Here is a 15,609-nt window from a genome sequence, read left to right as displayed (position 1 = left end):
ACTGATGAGACAACAGACTTGCATTGGTGTACGGTATGAAAATTGAGAAATAATTCTGTTATTCCTAACATATTTAATTGTTAAAGAATTAATAAATTTACTTTTGCGAAAAACTAGAAATTTCTTTGAAATCATTTGTCTCTCTCCTTTGTGTATCGATTGCACCGATTTCGCCAGACCAGAATCCTGGGTAGTTATGCTGGGATGTCGCAATATAAGTTTGGTAACAGAGAAGTCTGATATCCCGAGTAGAGTGTTTAAGATTGCGGCGGAGGAAGAAAAGTTTGCTAAGACACTTCTGGTAAATATAGTCGATGTGTTTGTTCCAACGTAGGTCGGCTGAAATAATGACACCGAGGTATTTGATACGAGAAACTTGGGATAACGGTAAATGATTGATGGAGTAGGAGTATTCAAGAGGAAGAAGTTCACAGGTAACTTTCATGCGAACCGTTTTTGAGATACTCATTGGCATTTGCCATAGGGAACACCAGTCGGCGATGGAAGCCAGATTATGTTGGAGAAGTTATTGATCAGATTGATGGTGAATGATATGGTAAATTACACAGTCATCAGCAAATAGTCTAGTGGTGCAGTTGAGGGATTGTGGAAGGTCATTGATATAAATTAGGAAAAGTAAAGGAATGGCTTGGGTGCCTGTGTGAAATGGACTCCTTTGTCAGCGGCATGTAGTATACAGAGCCTACCAAAAGGGTGAGAACACCACAAGAAGCCCGCTTCCCACAGATGATTCCTTAAAATTTTTGGATCAAACATTTTGTGGAAAAACACTCCTGGTACACTCTTGGGGCTTCCACAGCATTCCCGTGCGAAGCACCATACATGTAATGCAGAGATGCCAACATTGGCATGAAGTCTCTCTGTGGCTCCCACATCCTGGAGCAGGGCCCCTAGGCTGGGATCTTTTGTGGATCTCTGGTCACTTTTTATGAGCCCTTCTATAGTTACTTTATAGTGTGAAAAAACAAAAAATGATGAGAATTGGTACAAGCTCTGTCAGCCTTGCCCTTGTGGGGGCCACGAGTCGCTCAGTAGTGATGAATGCTGAGCTTTGCTATGGTGGGGTTACCCTCTAAGACTATAATAATCAGTTATATAATAATCATAGACTATATAATCATAGTCCAATAAAAAAAATTAATAAAAAATATGATTTTTTTTCAAATTTTAATTAAAATTTCTTTAAATACAACATATACCTCATAGGCACTGAAACCTAGGGGCTTGGGCCACATGAGCCTGCTCCTTCCCCCCAAACAACTTTCCAAGGTCACAGTGTCCCTCAGTAATTCATAATTCAATGCAATTCTACCTTACGTATGTCCTTATGGGCCACATATATACAGATGTCTGGCAACCCTAGGACCCCTCTCCCATTTTCTTGGTATTAGAGCTTCTACGGTACCCACAATGAAACATTTTCTGCCGGCTGGACCATGCACTATTAGCGAAATTGAATCCCGATCTAGACTAGTTGCGCTGAATCACTCTAAAACCTAACTTTAGATCACAGCACGGAGCGATTTTGACGGAAAAAAAGGTTCTTGAGCTTTTGGGCATTGAATGAAAAGGGTGATCTGGACCTGGCTTCACAGATTGCCTTCTGTGCACATATAAAACAGATCAACGCAAGTAAAATACAGTGAAACCTCTCATAATAGACATCTCCTGTTTTCGAAACTGACACCTTTTCAAATTTGGTCAGCAGGATGCAAAGTATTATACAAAATATTAATGGACACTTTGTTTGTGGACAAAATTTTCTATCCCAAAGGTGTCCGTTATAGAGTTTCTATAATAAAATAGAGGGAACATTGTATGAGTGTCAAAGCCATCATGCATTGTTTTTTCCATCATTTCCCTTTAATAGAGGAATAATAGCTTAAAATGCTTTGTTGGCAGGACATGTGGAAGAAAAGCACGATAAAAGAAAAAAAGATGTGGAACTTATAATTTGTCTTCACTCAGCTAAATTCTCTGTTGATGAGCCCTGAAACTAGTCATGGATTTCGTGGATTCAGAACTTCCTTTACCAGACATTAGGACCAGTGCTAAAATAACCACCAGGTCTCTTTGGAGGAAGGAACTCACACATTACTTATACTTTTCAGATCTTCCAATTTAGAGGTTCCAATATTTGACGATTGTAATTTGCTCATTGTCATGCTGTGGCGTCACCCTTGATCATGAGCTCGTCATTGTATTCCTTTTGATATGGCATAAATATTCTGTCTGGCAACACTCTTATTAATCGCGAACAATGCATCAATTTCATTACGACCCTTTTATAGTCTGAGTTTGTGTTCGAATTGGATTTTGATTTTATTGCCGCAAGGACAATCTAGGTCAAGCTGCGCGAAAACAAATGTCCATATAAAAGGAATACAAGACTTTTTCTTGTCATGTCCAAAGGTAAAAGTATGCGTGTGAAACATAAAACAATGACAAAGAGTTTGTGTCTTCTCTCGAACAATTACCAGTTAGTGGAATGAACAGCCTGAAAGGTGAAGAGTTCAAGAAGTAGTTTGAAAAAACACACAGAAGCTAACAGGAAATACTTTGAAAAAAATATATAGAATTTCACCCTGATACAATTGAACTTCAATATCTCAAAATGCTTCCAGCAATTACAAGAAAAACACACATTTGTCTAGCATAGTTATAACTGCTAGACATTGAGTTATACAGTAGACTTTCGATAATCTGGCCATACACTAGTCCAGCCAAACCAGTAATCTAGCATTTTTAGGCAGGTTTTTTTTTCAAGCATAGAAGAGGAAAACATCACTGCATACCTGTGAGCCAAGGTTTATATTATTTGAATGGCTTTTTTCAACTGATTTCTAGTAATCCAGTACACCCGGTCTGATATGTGTGGGATTAGCAAGAGTCCTTTGTATTATATTCTGTATGAAAGGATCAAACCAAAACACTAAGCCCAATCCCCCAGCCTCCTGCTAGATAACAGGTTACTGCTATTGAGTGGAAAGAATAGGAAACTAAAAGGAAAGGACCAGTATTCCAACAGCATTATGAACATGGGATTGAAATCTTTTTTACACAAATAGATGAAAGGATGAGTAAAGATTTGTTACCATGGCTAACTCTATACAGACCATAAAGCTACACTGAAGGACTCACTAAGTGGACCAATTTGATTGATATTACTTCCAGTTATAACCTTTATTACACAGGAGATTGAAATTACTTCGAGCAATTGAAAATTTGAGTAATAAAAATTTGACTGTAACAATTAAAATTAATTTTCAGCTAAAAACTTTTTGAGTGATCTACATATAGAAAAAATACTCATAGTTTAGAGAATAGAATTAAGGCTAATAAGATTATTTCTTGCAAAAAGTACTGGAAATTAGAAAATAATTCAGAAAGATGGGGATGCACCCCTAGATAAACAAAGTAAAGACTTATTAATATTCCATTACATATAAATGATAAAGATATAAAGGAGAGAAGGCATTCATTATCCCCTTACTAAGATGCATTTCTTGAAAACCCCCTATAGTGTATATATACAGGGTGTCCATAATTAAAAGACCCTATTTTAAAGTAGCCTACAGGCGAAACCAGTCATCAGAAAATTGTGAAATTTTGTGGAAGACTTCATGAAGTGATGGGAATTTGTTTCAGGGGGAAAAAGAGAGGGCATTTTGTTAAGATGACACATTATAATTCATGACCGCAAGAAATGACACATTTAGGCAAGCATTTACAATTTTAACAATTGTTAAAGACTTTTACAAAACATGTTCCACATGATGGCCATCATTTTCAGATACCATGTGAAATCGCAAGATGGCATGTTCCACAACTGACCAAAGTATGTGCGAGGAAAATGTTCAGCACATGGTGTGAAATGCTGCCTTTAAGGTCAGGTGAAGTGCTTGGAGATTTTCACGACTTACCACACATTTCAAATTCCGCCAAAGCCAAAAATCGCATGGATTAAGGTCCATGGATAGGGGAGGCCGTAGATTAGTAAAGTGCCAGCTGATGACATATTCTTCTGTAAAATGTGTTTTAATAACATTCTTAACACAACTGCAATGTGTGGTGGAGTTCCGTCTTGCATAAAGATTGTGTCTGCAAGGCAGTGACGTGCTTGCAGAGCCAGAACATTTTCGTTCTGTAACAGCAATGCATATCCCTTTTATGGTGATAGAACTATGTCACTGGACCTGAAGAACGTAACTCCTCGTAGAAGTAGGGACCAAAAATAAATGATGCAATAAATCCACACTAAACCGTCACTTTTGGTGAATGCATCGGAACCTCTAAGATAACGCACAGATTTTCTGGTTCCAAAATTTGACAGTTGTGAGTACTGACTGCACCATCCAAGTGAAAATGTGCTTCGTCTGTCCAGAGGATATTCCAAGGCCATTCTGAATCGACCTCAATGCGAGCTAGAAACTGCAGTAAGAACCAGAATCGAGTATCATAGTCATGTGGAAGCAACCGCTGCACAAGTGAAAGTTTGTACGGATAATATCGGAGGATATTCCGCATGATCTTATGGACATTTGAACATGGCCTATCCAATGCCTGTGCTACACGCCTGGCACTAGTTTACCACGAGAATTTGAAGCTCTGTCTTCTTCCACCTGAAGCGAAACCTCCTATACTGCGTTGATAGAAATGGGGTTTCTTCCTTTTCCAGGATGAACAGCCACCGATCCTGTGATTTCAAATTTCCTTATCATACTCCAAAGGTTTTTAACATTCATTGGACTTTTTTGAATCCTCTTCCAAATCCGATATTTATGTAGAGCAGTTACTGCAGAATTGCTGTTTTGGTAAAACAATTTGACCAAGAAAGCGTGATCTTGTAAACTTATTGTCATTGTGAGCAGCAAACGTATCGAGAAACAAGATCTCTGCGAATGTTTCTAGGTTTTATAACAGCTGCCTGGTGACATCACATAAATTTAGATGTTTACCACAGGTATTCAAAGTGAAGTGCTGTCTGGTGGCGACGTATGCAACTAATTTTTTCCCTTGAAACAAATCCCAATCACTTTATGAAGTCTTCCACAAAATTTCACACTTTTCTGATGACTGTTTTCGCCTGTAGGCTACTTTAAAATAGGGTCGTTTAATTATGTGGATGCCCTGTATATATACATTATTTATTTCCACACAAACATCTTAACTGTTTTTACACATTCACAAACTGATAGGCATTAACTTCAATTTAGTTTAAGAACTACATTGCATTTACAGAATGTTAAGAGCATTTAATTAACAATGTGGTATATAAGTTTTACATTGAAATGCTTGAACTCTTACTTTCATGCATGGACGAGACTTCTTCAATTTTGTACTTTCACTAGCGATGATTGAGTTTTCATTGACCACATTCTGCAAAGGAATAATCAAAATACACACAATGTCTGTACAAAAAGTTCCTTGACCAAATATTTGGTGATAATAGTTGTTGCACCATCTATTAAACATGAATCACAAAAAATAAGGCAGCTTTCTCTCTTGTTGCCCCTATTAGAAAATTGATGAGGTAAAAATTCTTCAGTTAAATAAACAACTCAGTTAGGGACAGGCACGGCTCTGGCTTACCTGCCACCCGAATGCGAAGCCTCATATGCTGCCCCTAATGGGAACCTGAGATCAACCTGATTTTTTTTCAGAAGAAAGCTGCACATCTTTTCTCTAATAGGGTTGTTAATAAATGTAATAGCTTACCCTTGAAGGTAGTAAATTCCAACACAATTGAAACATTTAAAAAGAAATATGATAAATATGTTGGAGTAAATGTATATATACAATAATATTCTATAGTATAATACTGTATATTTTGTTATACAAATATATATATACAATAATATTCTATAGTATAATACTGTATATTTTGTTATACAAATATATATATACAATAATATTCTATAGTATAATACTGTATATTTTGTTATACAAATATATATATACAATATAATATTATATTATATATTGTTTGTAATTGCATTTTTAATTGGGTTGCAGTATTTTTGAAATATATGACATCCATATTTGTTATGGGCATCTTTTTCTCAGGCACCTCGTTGGGCATTTTGCCTGTTGTGGCATTGTTTTTGTATTTGTATCACTGTTTACCATGCAAAATGTGTGTGACCATACGTTCCGCTTTTGAAGTAGAAATTTTCTGTTGCTTTTTTTTGTTCCAGAATTATTTTACCATTCTTAATATAATGCCTTGAAACAGAACTTATTTTCGTGAGCCATCGCAGGGGAGTAGCCAGAAATTTCGTTCGGGGGAGGGAACACCAAAGTGACAGAACAATGGATTTGGCCATCTTTTTCCCTTTTTTGGTCATTTTCTCACATTTCGGGGGGGGGGGGGACCAGACCCCCAAGTGCCCCCCTTGCTACGCCCTTGAGCCATCGTCACTTATCCTGTAAAAATGATATAACCAGGTTATTTTTATTAAGAAATTTTTTTTCAAAAGGTGTTTCTGGTACTCCAGAGACCAGACATGAGAAAAGCCGAATTTTTCCTTTGCTTTCATTTGACTATTGTGGAACAAATTCGGGGTGAGGGAATGCGCCCTCATCCTAGAACAGGATCTTTTGCGCCCCCTCAGTCAGACTTCTCACGTGTCCTTCTATAGTTAATTTATAGTGTGAAAAAGCCAAAAAATAATGAGAATTGTCTCGGGTCCTTGTGGGGGGCCATGGGTGAGGGAACCAAAATGCACACTTGCCCCTTGTGATAGAGTACAGGGGCGGCACTTGGCCATGTGATCCATTTGGGGCACCACTCAAGCATAGGCGGAGATAGACTTGAAAGTCTGAGGGGCATGATGATGATGTCAATTCATATATACACATATACATTAGATCAATCGACTCCACCTTTGATGCTGGGGAGAGGGAGAGGGTCCATGCACACAAGAGGGGTGCTAAATCCGAAGTGAATGGGTAAAAAAAGTTCTATTGGCCGAAAAAAAATCAAAGAAAATGTTTTTTGTCAGCTCTTCAAGGGGTGCAAAATCCAAGATGAAAGGGCGAAATTTTTTTTTTGTTAGGAATTGTTTGGATAAATTGTGAGGGAAGGGCATGATTCCCAGGGGTAGGGCCGACAAGGCTCTAGCTTGGGGCCCAGGACTAAATCCTTTAAATTTTTCTTTTTTTACTTTATAATTTAACTGTAGAAGGGGTCCCACAAAAGATTCCAGCCTAGGGACCCTGACGCAGGATGTAGGGGTTATGGGGGTGGACAATAGGCAGGAAGCCCAAAAAATAAGTCCTGCACAGGTACAGATTTTGTCTCGAGCTGACCTAATAGCTTACATTCTTGTTTCTGGTATTACGGTCAGAGGCTCTGTGTCTATTTTCTCAACATTTCTGTTGTCGAGGTATGACTCAAAAGTGTGATGTCATGTGAATTTTTACGGTGTTAAATTTTGGGGTCTTAATTTATGTCTACAGTGCCACCCCTTAAAGCCTGCTGCCCGGGTGCACAGCACCCCCTCCATCCTCACCTAAGCCGTCCCTGGCTAGGGAATGTTGCATGCTTCAAACATGTGAGTACTTGGCTTGTACTTTTTGTAGAAAATTTTTTATTTCTGAACTAATTCTGCAGGTGCTTGGCCCAGTGACAGATTAATGCAATATTTAAGTGGGGCAGTTAGTTGGAAAATGCAACACAGGGTGGGGTATGAATACCCCCAGAGAATATTTTACATTATTTGTTTTGTTCTCTTAGGGGTACCCTCCTCTTCAATCCATCAGTGGCTTGGCTCCATGCTATAAAATACTGTGGTGTTTGCGTATTCCCAGCACTAATGCCTTTGAATTTAGCACAGAATACATACAACATAATGCTAATAGTAGAGGTGGGGGAGAAGCTTAGACAAGAATCCATAGAATTTAATGACAAATGAGATGTTTAATAGATGATGCAAAAGACTACCAAAAGTTCAGTCCAGGAACTTTTTTATGGTGTATTAGCACAATAATTGAGCAGAAAATAGAAAGAATTATCAACTGTAGATTTCATTTTTGTACACCATGTAATGGCAATCTTTAATAACGTTTTTTTGATAGCCTTGGAGTAGGAATTAAATCAGCATTTCTTGCTAAAGTACTTTAGTTAATCTAATACTGTTTCTCACACGACTATGAAAACAAAGGCCAGAACAGACATGTGGATATCCTCAACAATGAGGATAATAATTAAAAGTGTTTAAATACAGGATGGTGATAAAATAAGTTTGCCGATATACAAGCCCCTACCTGCATCAATAATCAATGAATGTCAGACCTGCCAACCTTCAGAAGGTAATTTTCTTACAAAAATCCAGCAAACTTAGTTTTGCATGCCGAATTTCTTTTTTTTATGGCCATAATCAACACATGAAGTGACAAAGTGACCATATGTTATGGGACATTCCCGTGTTTTTTATCCGACTATTATAAAGGAATGTCCATTTTTTTAATGTTACTTCCTTGAATGACATTTACTGGGCATTTTCTTTATGTTAAACTTTTTTTCCCGTGAAATCATTGTAATAACCACAGCTTTATAGTTGTGTTTTATTTAGCTTTATACTTTGTTTTCAGTTTTCCTCCCATCGGTAGTTTTTAGCAATAAATTAGAAATTTTGCCCACAACTAGCGGTATCTGGTATTTTCTGGTGTATTGATTTTCTGTAATTTTCGCTATGAAATATCGGCAGGCATAGTAATTTATTAACCTATTGAATTATCTACCAGCTGTCTTGCGATCAAACATGTACAAAAAAACACTTTCAATGTGAACAGGATGCCATGTTTGTGCAGGTTCCTAGATTTGGATGGCTCCATACAAGGTACTGCACCTAGAGTTCAGGTGATGTGACGTTGCTAGAGCTTTTCATGTTAATGTGGGTGGGGATCGTTCTCTAAATAAAAGAAGCAGCGGCAGAAGAAAGAAGAAAATCGAAAATGCAATGTTTCTCTCATTTTTAAGTTATTTTTTTCATGTTGATGGTAATAATTGAAACTTGGCAATATGAATTCATAATCCAGAAGCCCTGTAAATGTTCTGAAATTCAGCATTGCCAGGCTAAATCAAAAGTTGGCAGGTCTGGTATATGCATGAAATTAGAGATATTGATGTTTCAAAGTATGTGCTCAAGAGTGAAGAGAAAAAGAGAACCCTAGCTCTGACAATTATGGTCATAGCAACCAAAATTTCAAAAAATTCAAAAAGCAACACTCTTTTTTATGCATTGCTAAGTGATTGGCACAATAAAAACCATGAATGGCATTGGAATGGTATGAATGCTGCATAGAACACAGACAAAGAAAGATATGGAAACAACCAATGTATATTACATTACCACCACAGGAAGTCCCCAGGGCCGTCTTAAGAGCATCATGGGCCTGGGCACCCCCCCCCATTTTGCATGCTTATTAGGCAAAAATGATTTTAATGCAAATAATGGATGGTTACAAAGATTTAAAGATTGCCATGGCATCACATTTAAATTAATTTCTGGCAAAAATGCTTCAGTTGGCAATGAAGCTGTTGAGAAATGGTTAAAAACCAGTAAAGGACTTATTTCCTGTTACAAACCTGCGGATGTATATAATGCAGATGAGACTGGGGTATTTTATCAGTTGCTCTCCCAGAAAACAATGGCTTTCAAGGGAGAAGAATGCAGCAGTGGTAAAAATTCCAAACTTTGTCTATCTGCTGTGATATGCACGAACATGAATGGCATAGGAAAATCTAAAAATCCATGATGCTTTATAAGGGGAGAAAAACTTCCTGTATCATACACAGCAAACAAAAAACGCATACATGACTTCTGAAATTTTTTTTGAATGGTTGAGGGAATTCAATGAGTCTTAAGAAAAGAAAGATTTTGCTTTTCATAGACAACTGTATGTATCACAACACCAAGGTGATTTTGAAATCAACCACTGTACATCGTCTGCCACCAAATTTCACGAGTAAATTATAGACTCTGGGGATCAAGGCATAATAAAGAACCTGAAAGTAATGTACAGAAGAAGTGTTCGCCAGAAAGTTTTAATTAGTGTGGAAAAAGACGAAGAAGCAATAATTGATGTGCGACAAGCTTGTCTTATGTTAGCTAATGCTTGGAATGATGTTTCGGAAGTGACCATTCATAATTGTTGGAGGCATTTGAGTTTTGGGCAAAATATTCACGGGAATGGTGAAAATCAATCCAGTGTTAATAGTTCTGCCATTCACGAAAATGAAGATGATGATAAAACTTGGATTCACCTAACAGAAAAAAAAAGTGATTGCTCCTGAATTTTCTTTTCTAGATTATGTATCTGTTGATGAGGATATACTGGTGGAAGCCCAGATGACAGACGTGGACATTGTCAATGAAATCCAAAATAAAAATGGCATAATTTCAAGTGACAAAGATGATGAAGCTGTTATTGAAATACAAAATATTCCTAACTGGGTAGCCATTCTGAGTTTGAAAAATCTTAGAAATTACTTTGCGTTCCAAGGTATAGCTGTTCCAGCATTAGATGAAGTGAACAAGCATTTGACATCTACAATCATATCAAGGCAAAAACAAACAACGATCGACACATATTTTCATTGATGTTTGCAGCTGAAATTATGTAAGATTTTTAAATTAAAAATTTTTTTAATTAAAATTTTTTTAATTTTTAAATGATCTTATTTTAATCTCTATTTATTTTAAAATTCTTATATTATCGAAAATTGCCTGTCATTGCATGTAAATTGTGTTTTATTTTGTTTATATGCATTATTTTCAAGCCGGTATGGATATAACGAAGTTTGTGCATAACAAACAGTTTTGCTGTTTTTTTCAACTTTGTTATAAATGGGTTCGACTGTATTAAGCTTCTAAGAGGGTATAAATTGTGATCACTGGCATATACAAGGGAAAAGGCTGAGGTTCTGAGCTGACAATGTTTTCTAGCAGTTTAAAAATTAGGGTGATAAATCCCTTCAGAAGAATAAAGATGGAAATCTTCCCCCCTCCAAAGTTAAGAAAATCCTGCATGTATCTATGACTTTTAAGATATTTGGCATGAAAATTCAGCTAACAATGCGGCTGAGGTGTTAGCGTATCCACTAAAACATTCATTAGCCAAGGCAGAAAAATCATCACCAAAAAATTCATAAGCCAAAGTACATCATGTGAATCGGGAACCCTGCACAATATGATACTGTATAGCTTGACTTCCTTTCTTAAGTATGGCAGTCCTTAGTTAATAAAAGTGTTCCTTATTCTGAGAAAACTGATTTGCCTGTGAAAAGATGAGAGGGATGACAAACGATCATGTTACATCAACATATATTTATGTTATGTAATACTTGGTGATCATCCAACTTTTAAAAAACACTAGTGTAGTGCATGCATTATTATATACTAAAAAAAGAAAGCTTTCTAAAAACATTGCTGAGTTCAGATTATTGTTTTTTTTGGCATGTCAGATTTTACAAAAAATATTTACTAGCACAAAGTAAAAAAAAACTTATATTAATAACTATTTAATTACAAAGGGCAATTTCTTGCCTTTCAAATCATTTCATTTACAATTGTAAAAAGCATCAAATTTGTAATGCAATTAAATAGCAAACAAAACATTGTGCATGATGAAATTTTGTCCAAGTTATTTATTTATTTTTTTGTCCAAGTTATTTGAATGATGAAATTTTATCAACTTTGATAACAGGTCTTAAAAATCAGGTGAATTTGATACTTTAACCATATCAAGTGCTTAGTTGAGTGACCAAAATGAGCACACAAAAAAAAGATAAATGTATCTTACATGCCAGCATAATCTATCTATATATATATATGTAGATTTTTTATTTTCTGTCTGTCTGCGTGTTCTCTATACAAATCTACAATTTTAGACTGATCGTCGCCAAACTTTACATATATACCAAACAAGACCTGGATTGAACGATAGGCTACTTTAAAAGTTCATCAGAGCTGGGGAAATGCCCGATGTGAGCAGCAAACTGTCGGGCAACAATGGTTTCTGGGCCTCAACAATCACTTTCTGAATGTTTACTTTGGTTACCACGGTTCCCTGGCAATGCATTTCATACATGTACATGCTTTTGCAATGGTTTGTCACTTCTTTAATGCTGCCAGTATTATGCATAATAGTTTATTCGTTTATACTGGTTTGTCACTTTTTCAATACTCCCAGTAATTGAAGAAAACCTGAGCAGTGCCAGGTATTATAGCTAGTGTGGTAAATAAAATTACAATGCATCTTGAAAATCAACACAAGGTATATTACTTTACTCAAGATATATTAAGACTCAATATATACTCAAGATATATTACCTCTGAATGGCAATCAGAAAAACTGAACTTTGTTGCTAAGGTCTTGACAGAAGGCATTATTAAATTATCTTCATTTTCAGAAGAATAGGGATCATGTGCTACATTTAAACACTCATCCTTGGCAACCTGCGATAAAAAAACCTTCAGTAAAATAAATTTTTAGATTTTAATCAATTAACAAAGAACAGAACTTAATTGTTGTCAATTCAACTGAACAGATCAATCAATTCTATCCTAGATAACAAAAATTTTGTCATCATTTCTTATAATTTTTCTGGTTGCAGATTTGGAATGAAAATTTCAATACAGTCTATATGAGAAAAAAAAAAAAATTGAAATTGGGAAAAAATCATATTAAGTTTGATCCATCTTTAGAAAAATCTATGAAGTTATTTCTTGCCTTCTCCATACTGGAAGGAAAAATCAGCTATCAACTTCACTGTCTTCATACACAGTAGAACTCAATATCTCGACACAAGGGTAACACACGCATTTATTATTCCTGTGGTTGGCACAATACTAAATTCAATGGAGGAGAAACCTCTCTCACTCGACACAAGATGGCCAAACCCTACTTAAGTCGACTATGATGTTATCATGACTAATTTTTCAAAATCGCTCAGTTGTTGGCCAGTTAATAATTTTTCATGACATTGTTCACCACGACATGTATTTCAATACTTTTCCATTAGTTGAAGATTCTCCCTCACATCTTAGTGTCAGGTGACTTCCCACTATTTGGAACCGGAAAACTTGACCTGGGGACTGCAAAAATCACATAATGATAACTCCAATTTTTGAGCAAGTGATGGTTGAATAAGCTAGATTGAAATTTTCAAGTTGGAAAAATTAAAGTTTTCCTTATTTTCAAAAATTGCACTGCTTATTCACAAATGACGGATATTAAGACAGGCTGTGCTTTTTTCACTCTAATTTGAGATTATTTGGAAGCATTTCATAAATGTTTTTTTTTTGTTAATTAATAGATGATGGAATAGAATTATTCAGCTATATATAAGCACACATATATACAAAAAGGGAATTTAAATGTTGTGAGGGCGAGATCAAATTAACCTTTTATTAACTTGACATCTGCTTAAGCAGACATGTTTAATGATACTTGTGGGGTATGAAGGTTTCACTGTAGTAATCACTAGGAGTTACACTGAACAAACATTCGGAATTTTTGACTTTTTCAAGATTTCTAATGCGTATTCTGGGGTGTTTAATGTATATTTTGGGATTTTCCAGGATGTGGGGAGGTTCATGCACTTTATTGGCACCCAAAGGCAATTTCACTGTGGAATGCAACATCTGTATATGCCAATTTTCATTCCATCCAGACATTATGACCTTCTATGTGCGGTAGCCCTGAGGACACACACAAAATGCTGGTGTCCTTATATGTCAGTACCCATGATCATCACAATTTCTTTTCTTCCATCCTAGGAGAACGACTGACATCCGAGAGCGGGGCCCCTTGTTTATTGTTCTTTTCTTTGTTTCCGTTTTTTTGGGTTTTTTTTCGTTTATTTGTACATGTGTATTGTTAAAAAAATTACAATGAGAATAGAAGCAGGGCCGCAACTAGGGGGGGGGGGAGCAGGCAGGTCTGGTGCCTCAGGCGCTGAACCAGAAAAGGGGTGCCGAATTCACCCTTTAACTGCTTCCTCTACATGCAAGGGGCACCAAAATTCCGGCTTGCCCCGAGTGAAAAAGTGTCTAGTTGTGGCCCTAAATAGAAGGTAAGTAGTTCAAGATATCCGTCCATACGAGTACAAATTGATATGACTGATATTAAAGAGTCCTGTCTGTTCGACTATGGGACATATCTGAAAGAAAAAAAAAATCGAAAAGACCTTTCCACGGGCCTCCCTGACTCCCCTGCCATGTGGGGGCCATGCCTGGCTGTATCGCAACCCAAACAGAAGCATCATGTGATGTTAGTAAAATTGCCTTGCGTTTACCAAATTTTTGGATTGAAAATCCATCTCATTGTATTTTTCGTGGTGATTCGAAACCTTCAGCACTGCTTCGAAAAATGAGGGACCTAGCTGGTTCGAATTTTTCTGATAGTGTTTTGAGGACTATAAAGCTCTCGCATATGCAGAATGCCGTTCAATCAGTATTATCTATTTTGAACGAGAAGTTGTCCAATCTTGCTGATCTCGCAGATAGAGTATTTGATGTAACAAAATTTGATTCTCCCAACTGTTCAGCAGTTGGAAATGTGGACTCTTTGCAATCACAGCTTGATGACTTAACCCGTGAAGTGAAAGCCTTGAAAAATCAGTTTTCAAAATTTTTGGATAATTCAACCCTTAAGTATCCCTCTCAAGGGCCCCAGAATGAAGGCGCAAGGACAGAGCAAACTGGTGGTCAATGATCACGCCTTTGTTGGTACCATTATAAATACGGCAATAAAGCGAGTAAGTGTGTGAAGCCGTGTGGTTATTTTAACTAGCGAAGCCGGTCTCGGATGTGGTGACCCCAGAACAAAAGCGTATAACTTTTAGTCACCTTCTATTTGTTAGTGATTGGAAATCGTGCTTACAATTTTTAGTTGATAGTGGTTTTGATGTTAGCATATTACCCAAGTCATTCAGGGGTTGTAGACCACAAAAATATTACACGCTTAGTGCTGCCAATGGTACCATAATAAAAACGTTTGGAACTAAAAGAACTGAAAAGTATTTCATTTATCTGTGCTTATTTATCCACTCGTGCTTTCCCTTCTAAATTATATCCATGTGTAAAAATTTAAGAAAGTGAAAACACAGTCACATAATAAATTTGTCATAAAAAATGCCACCCATGAAATCATGCTGCCATCTCATCGCCTCATGCCTGGCCCCAGCCCTGGAAACATGCATCTTTAGCATGTTGTACATAATTTTTTTGAAAGAAAACAGAGGAAATTTGATCATTAGAATTTCAGTTATAGGTTTTCTTCCCCTAACTCCTCAGCACTTATATTTATATCTCTTTGTCAATATTTGTGCATGTTTGTATATTCTATAGGCTATTGGGGTCTAGACTCTCAGACTAGACCATGGTTGTTCTTTTTACAAATTTACATGCTTTGACAAAGTTTCTTTGAAATTTCCATATAAATAGATTTTATTTATTCAATATTGCTTGGCCAAGGCCCATGCAAGAGAAATATGAGAAAGGTGAAGGTTGATATATTACAAATAAAATTGTAAATTGCAGTACAATAAACAATATTGGATAATAAAGGTTGTTTCAA

General features: G+C 36.4%; 1 protein-coding gene across 2 annotated transcripts in view; it reads right to left on the bottom strand.

Annotated features, from left to right (window-relative positions):
- LOC149067585 (uncharacterized) overlaps nt 1–15,609 on the bottom strand; it is a 114,554-nt gene that overhangs the window by 3,050 nt on the left and 95,895 nt on the right. For both annotated transcript variants that reach the window (XM_089252568.1, XM_089252569.1), the window contains exons 20-21: nt 12,360–12,485; nt 5,329–5,400 (exon numbers count right to left, since the gene is read on the bottom strand). In XM_089252568.1, coding sequence (XP_089108694.1) covers nt 5,329–5,400; nt 12,360–12,485 — 198 coding nt within the window. The remainder of the gene's footprint in view (nt 1–5,328; nt 5,401–12,359; nt 12,486–15,609) is intronic.

Source organism: Pholcus phalangioides, unplaced genomic scaffold, assembly GCF_987345545.1.
Source record: "Pholcus phalangioides strain wild (caught in Gottingen) unplaced genomic scaffold, Ppha-v1.0 ptg000029l_1, whole genome shotgun sequence".
Taxonomy (NCBI): domain Eukaryota; kingdom Metazoa; phylum Arthropoda; class Arachnida; order Araneae; family Pholcidae; genus Pholcus; species Pholcus phalangioides.
Note: the sequence above shows the minus strand (reverse complement) of the source record. Positions and strands in the feature narration are given on the sequence as shown.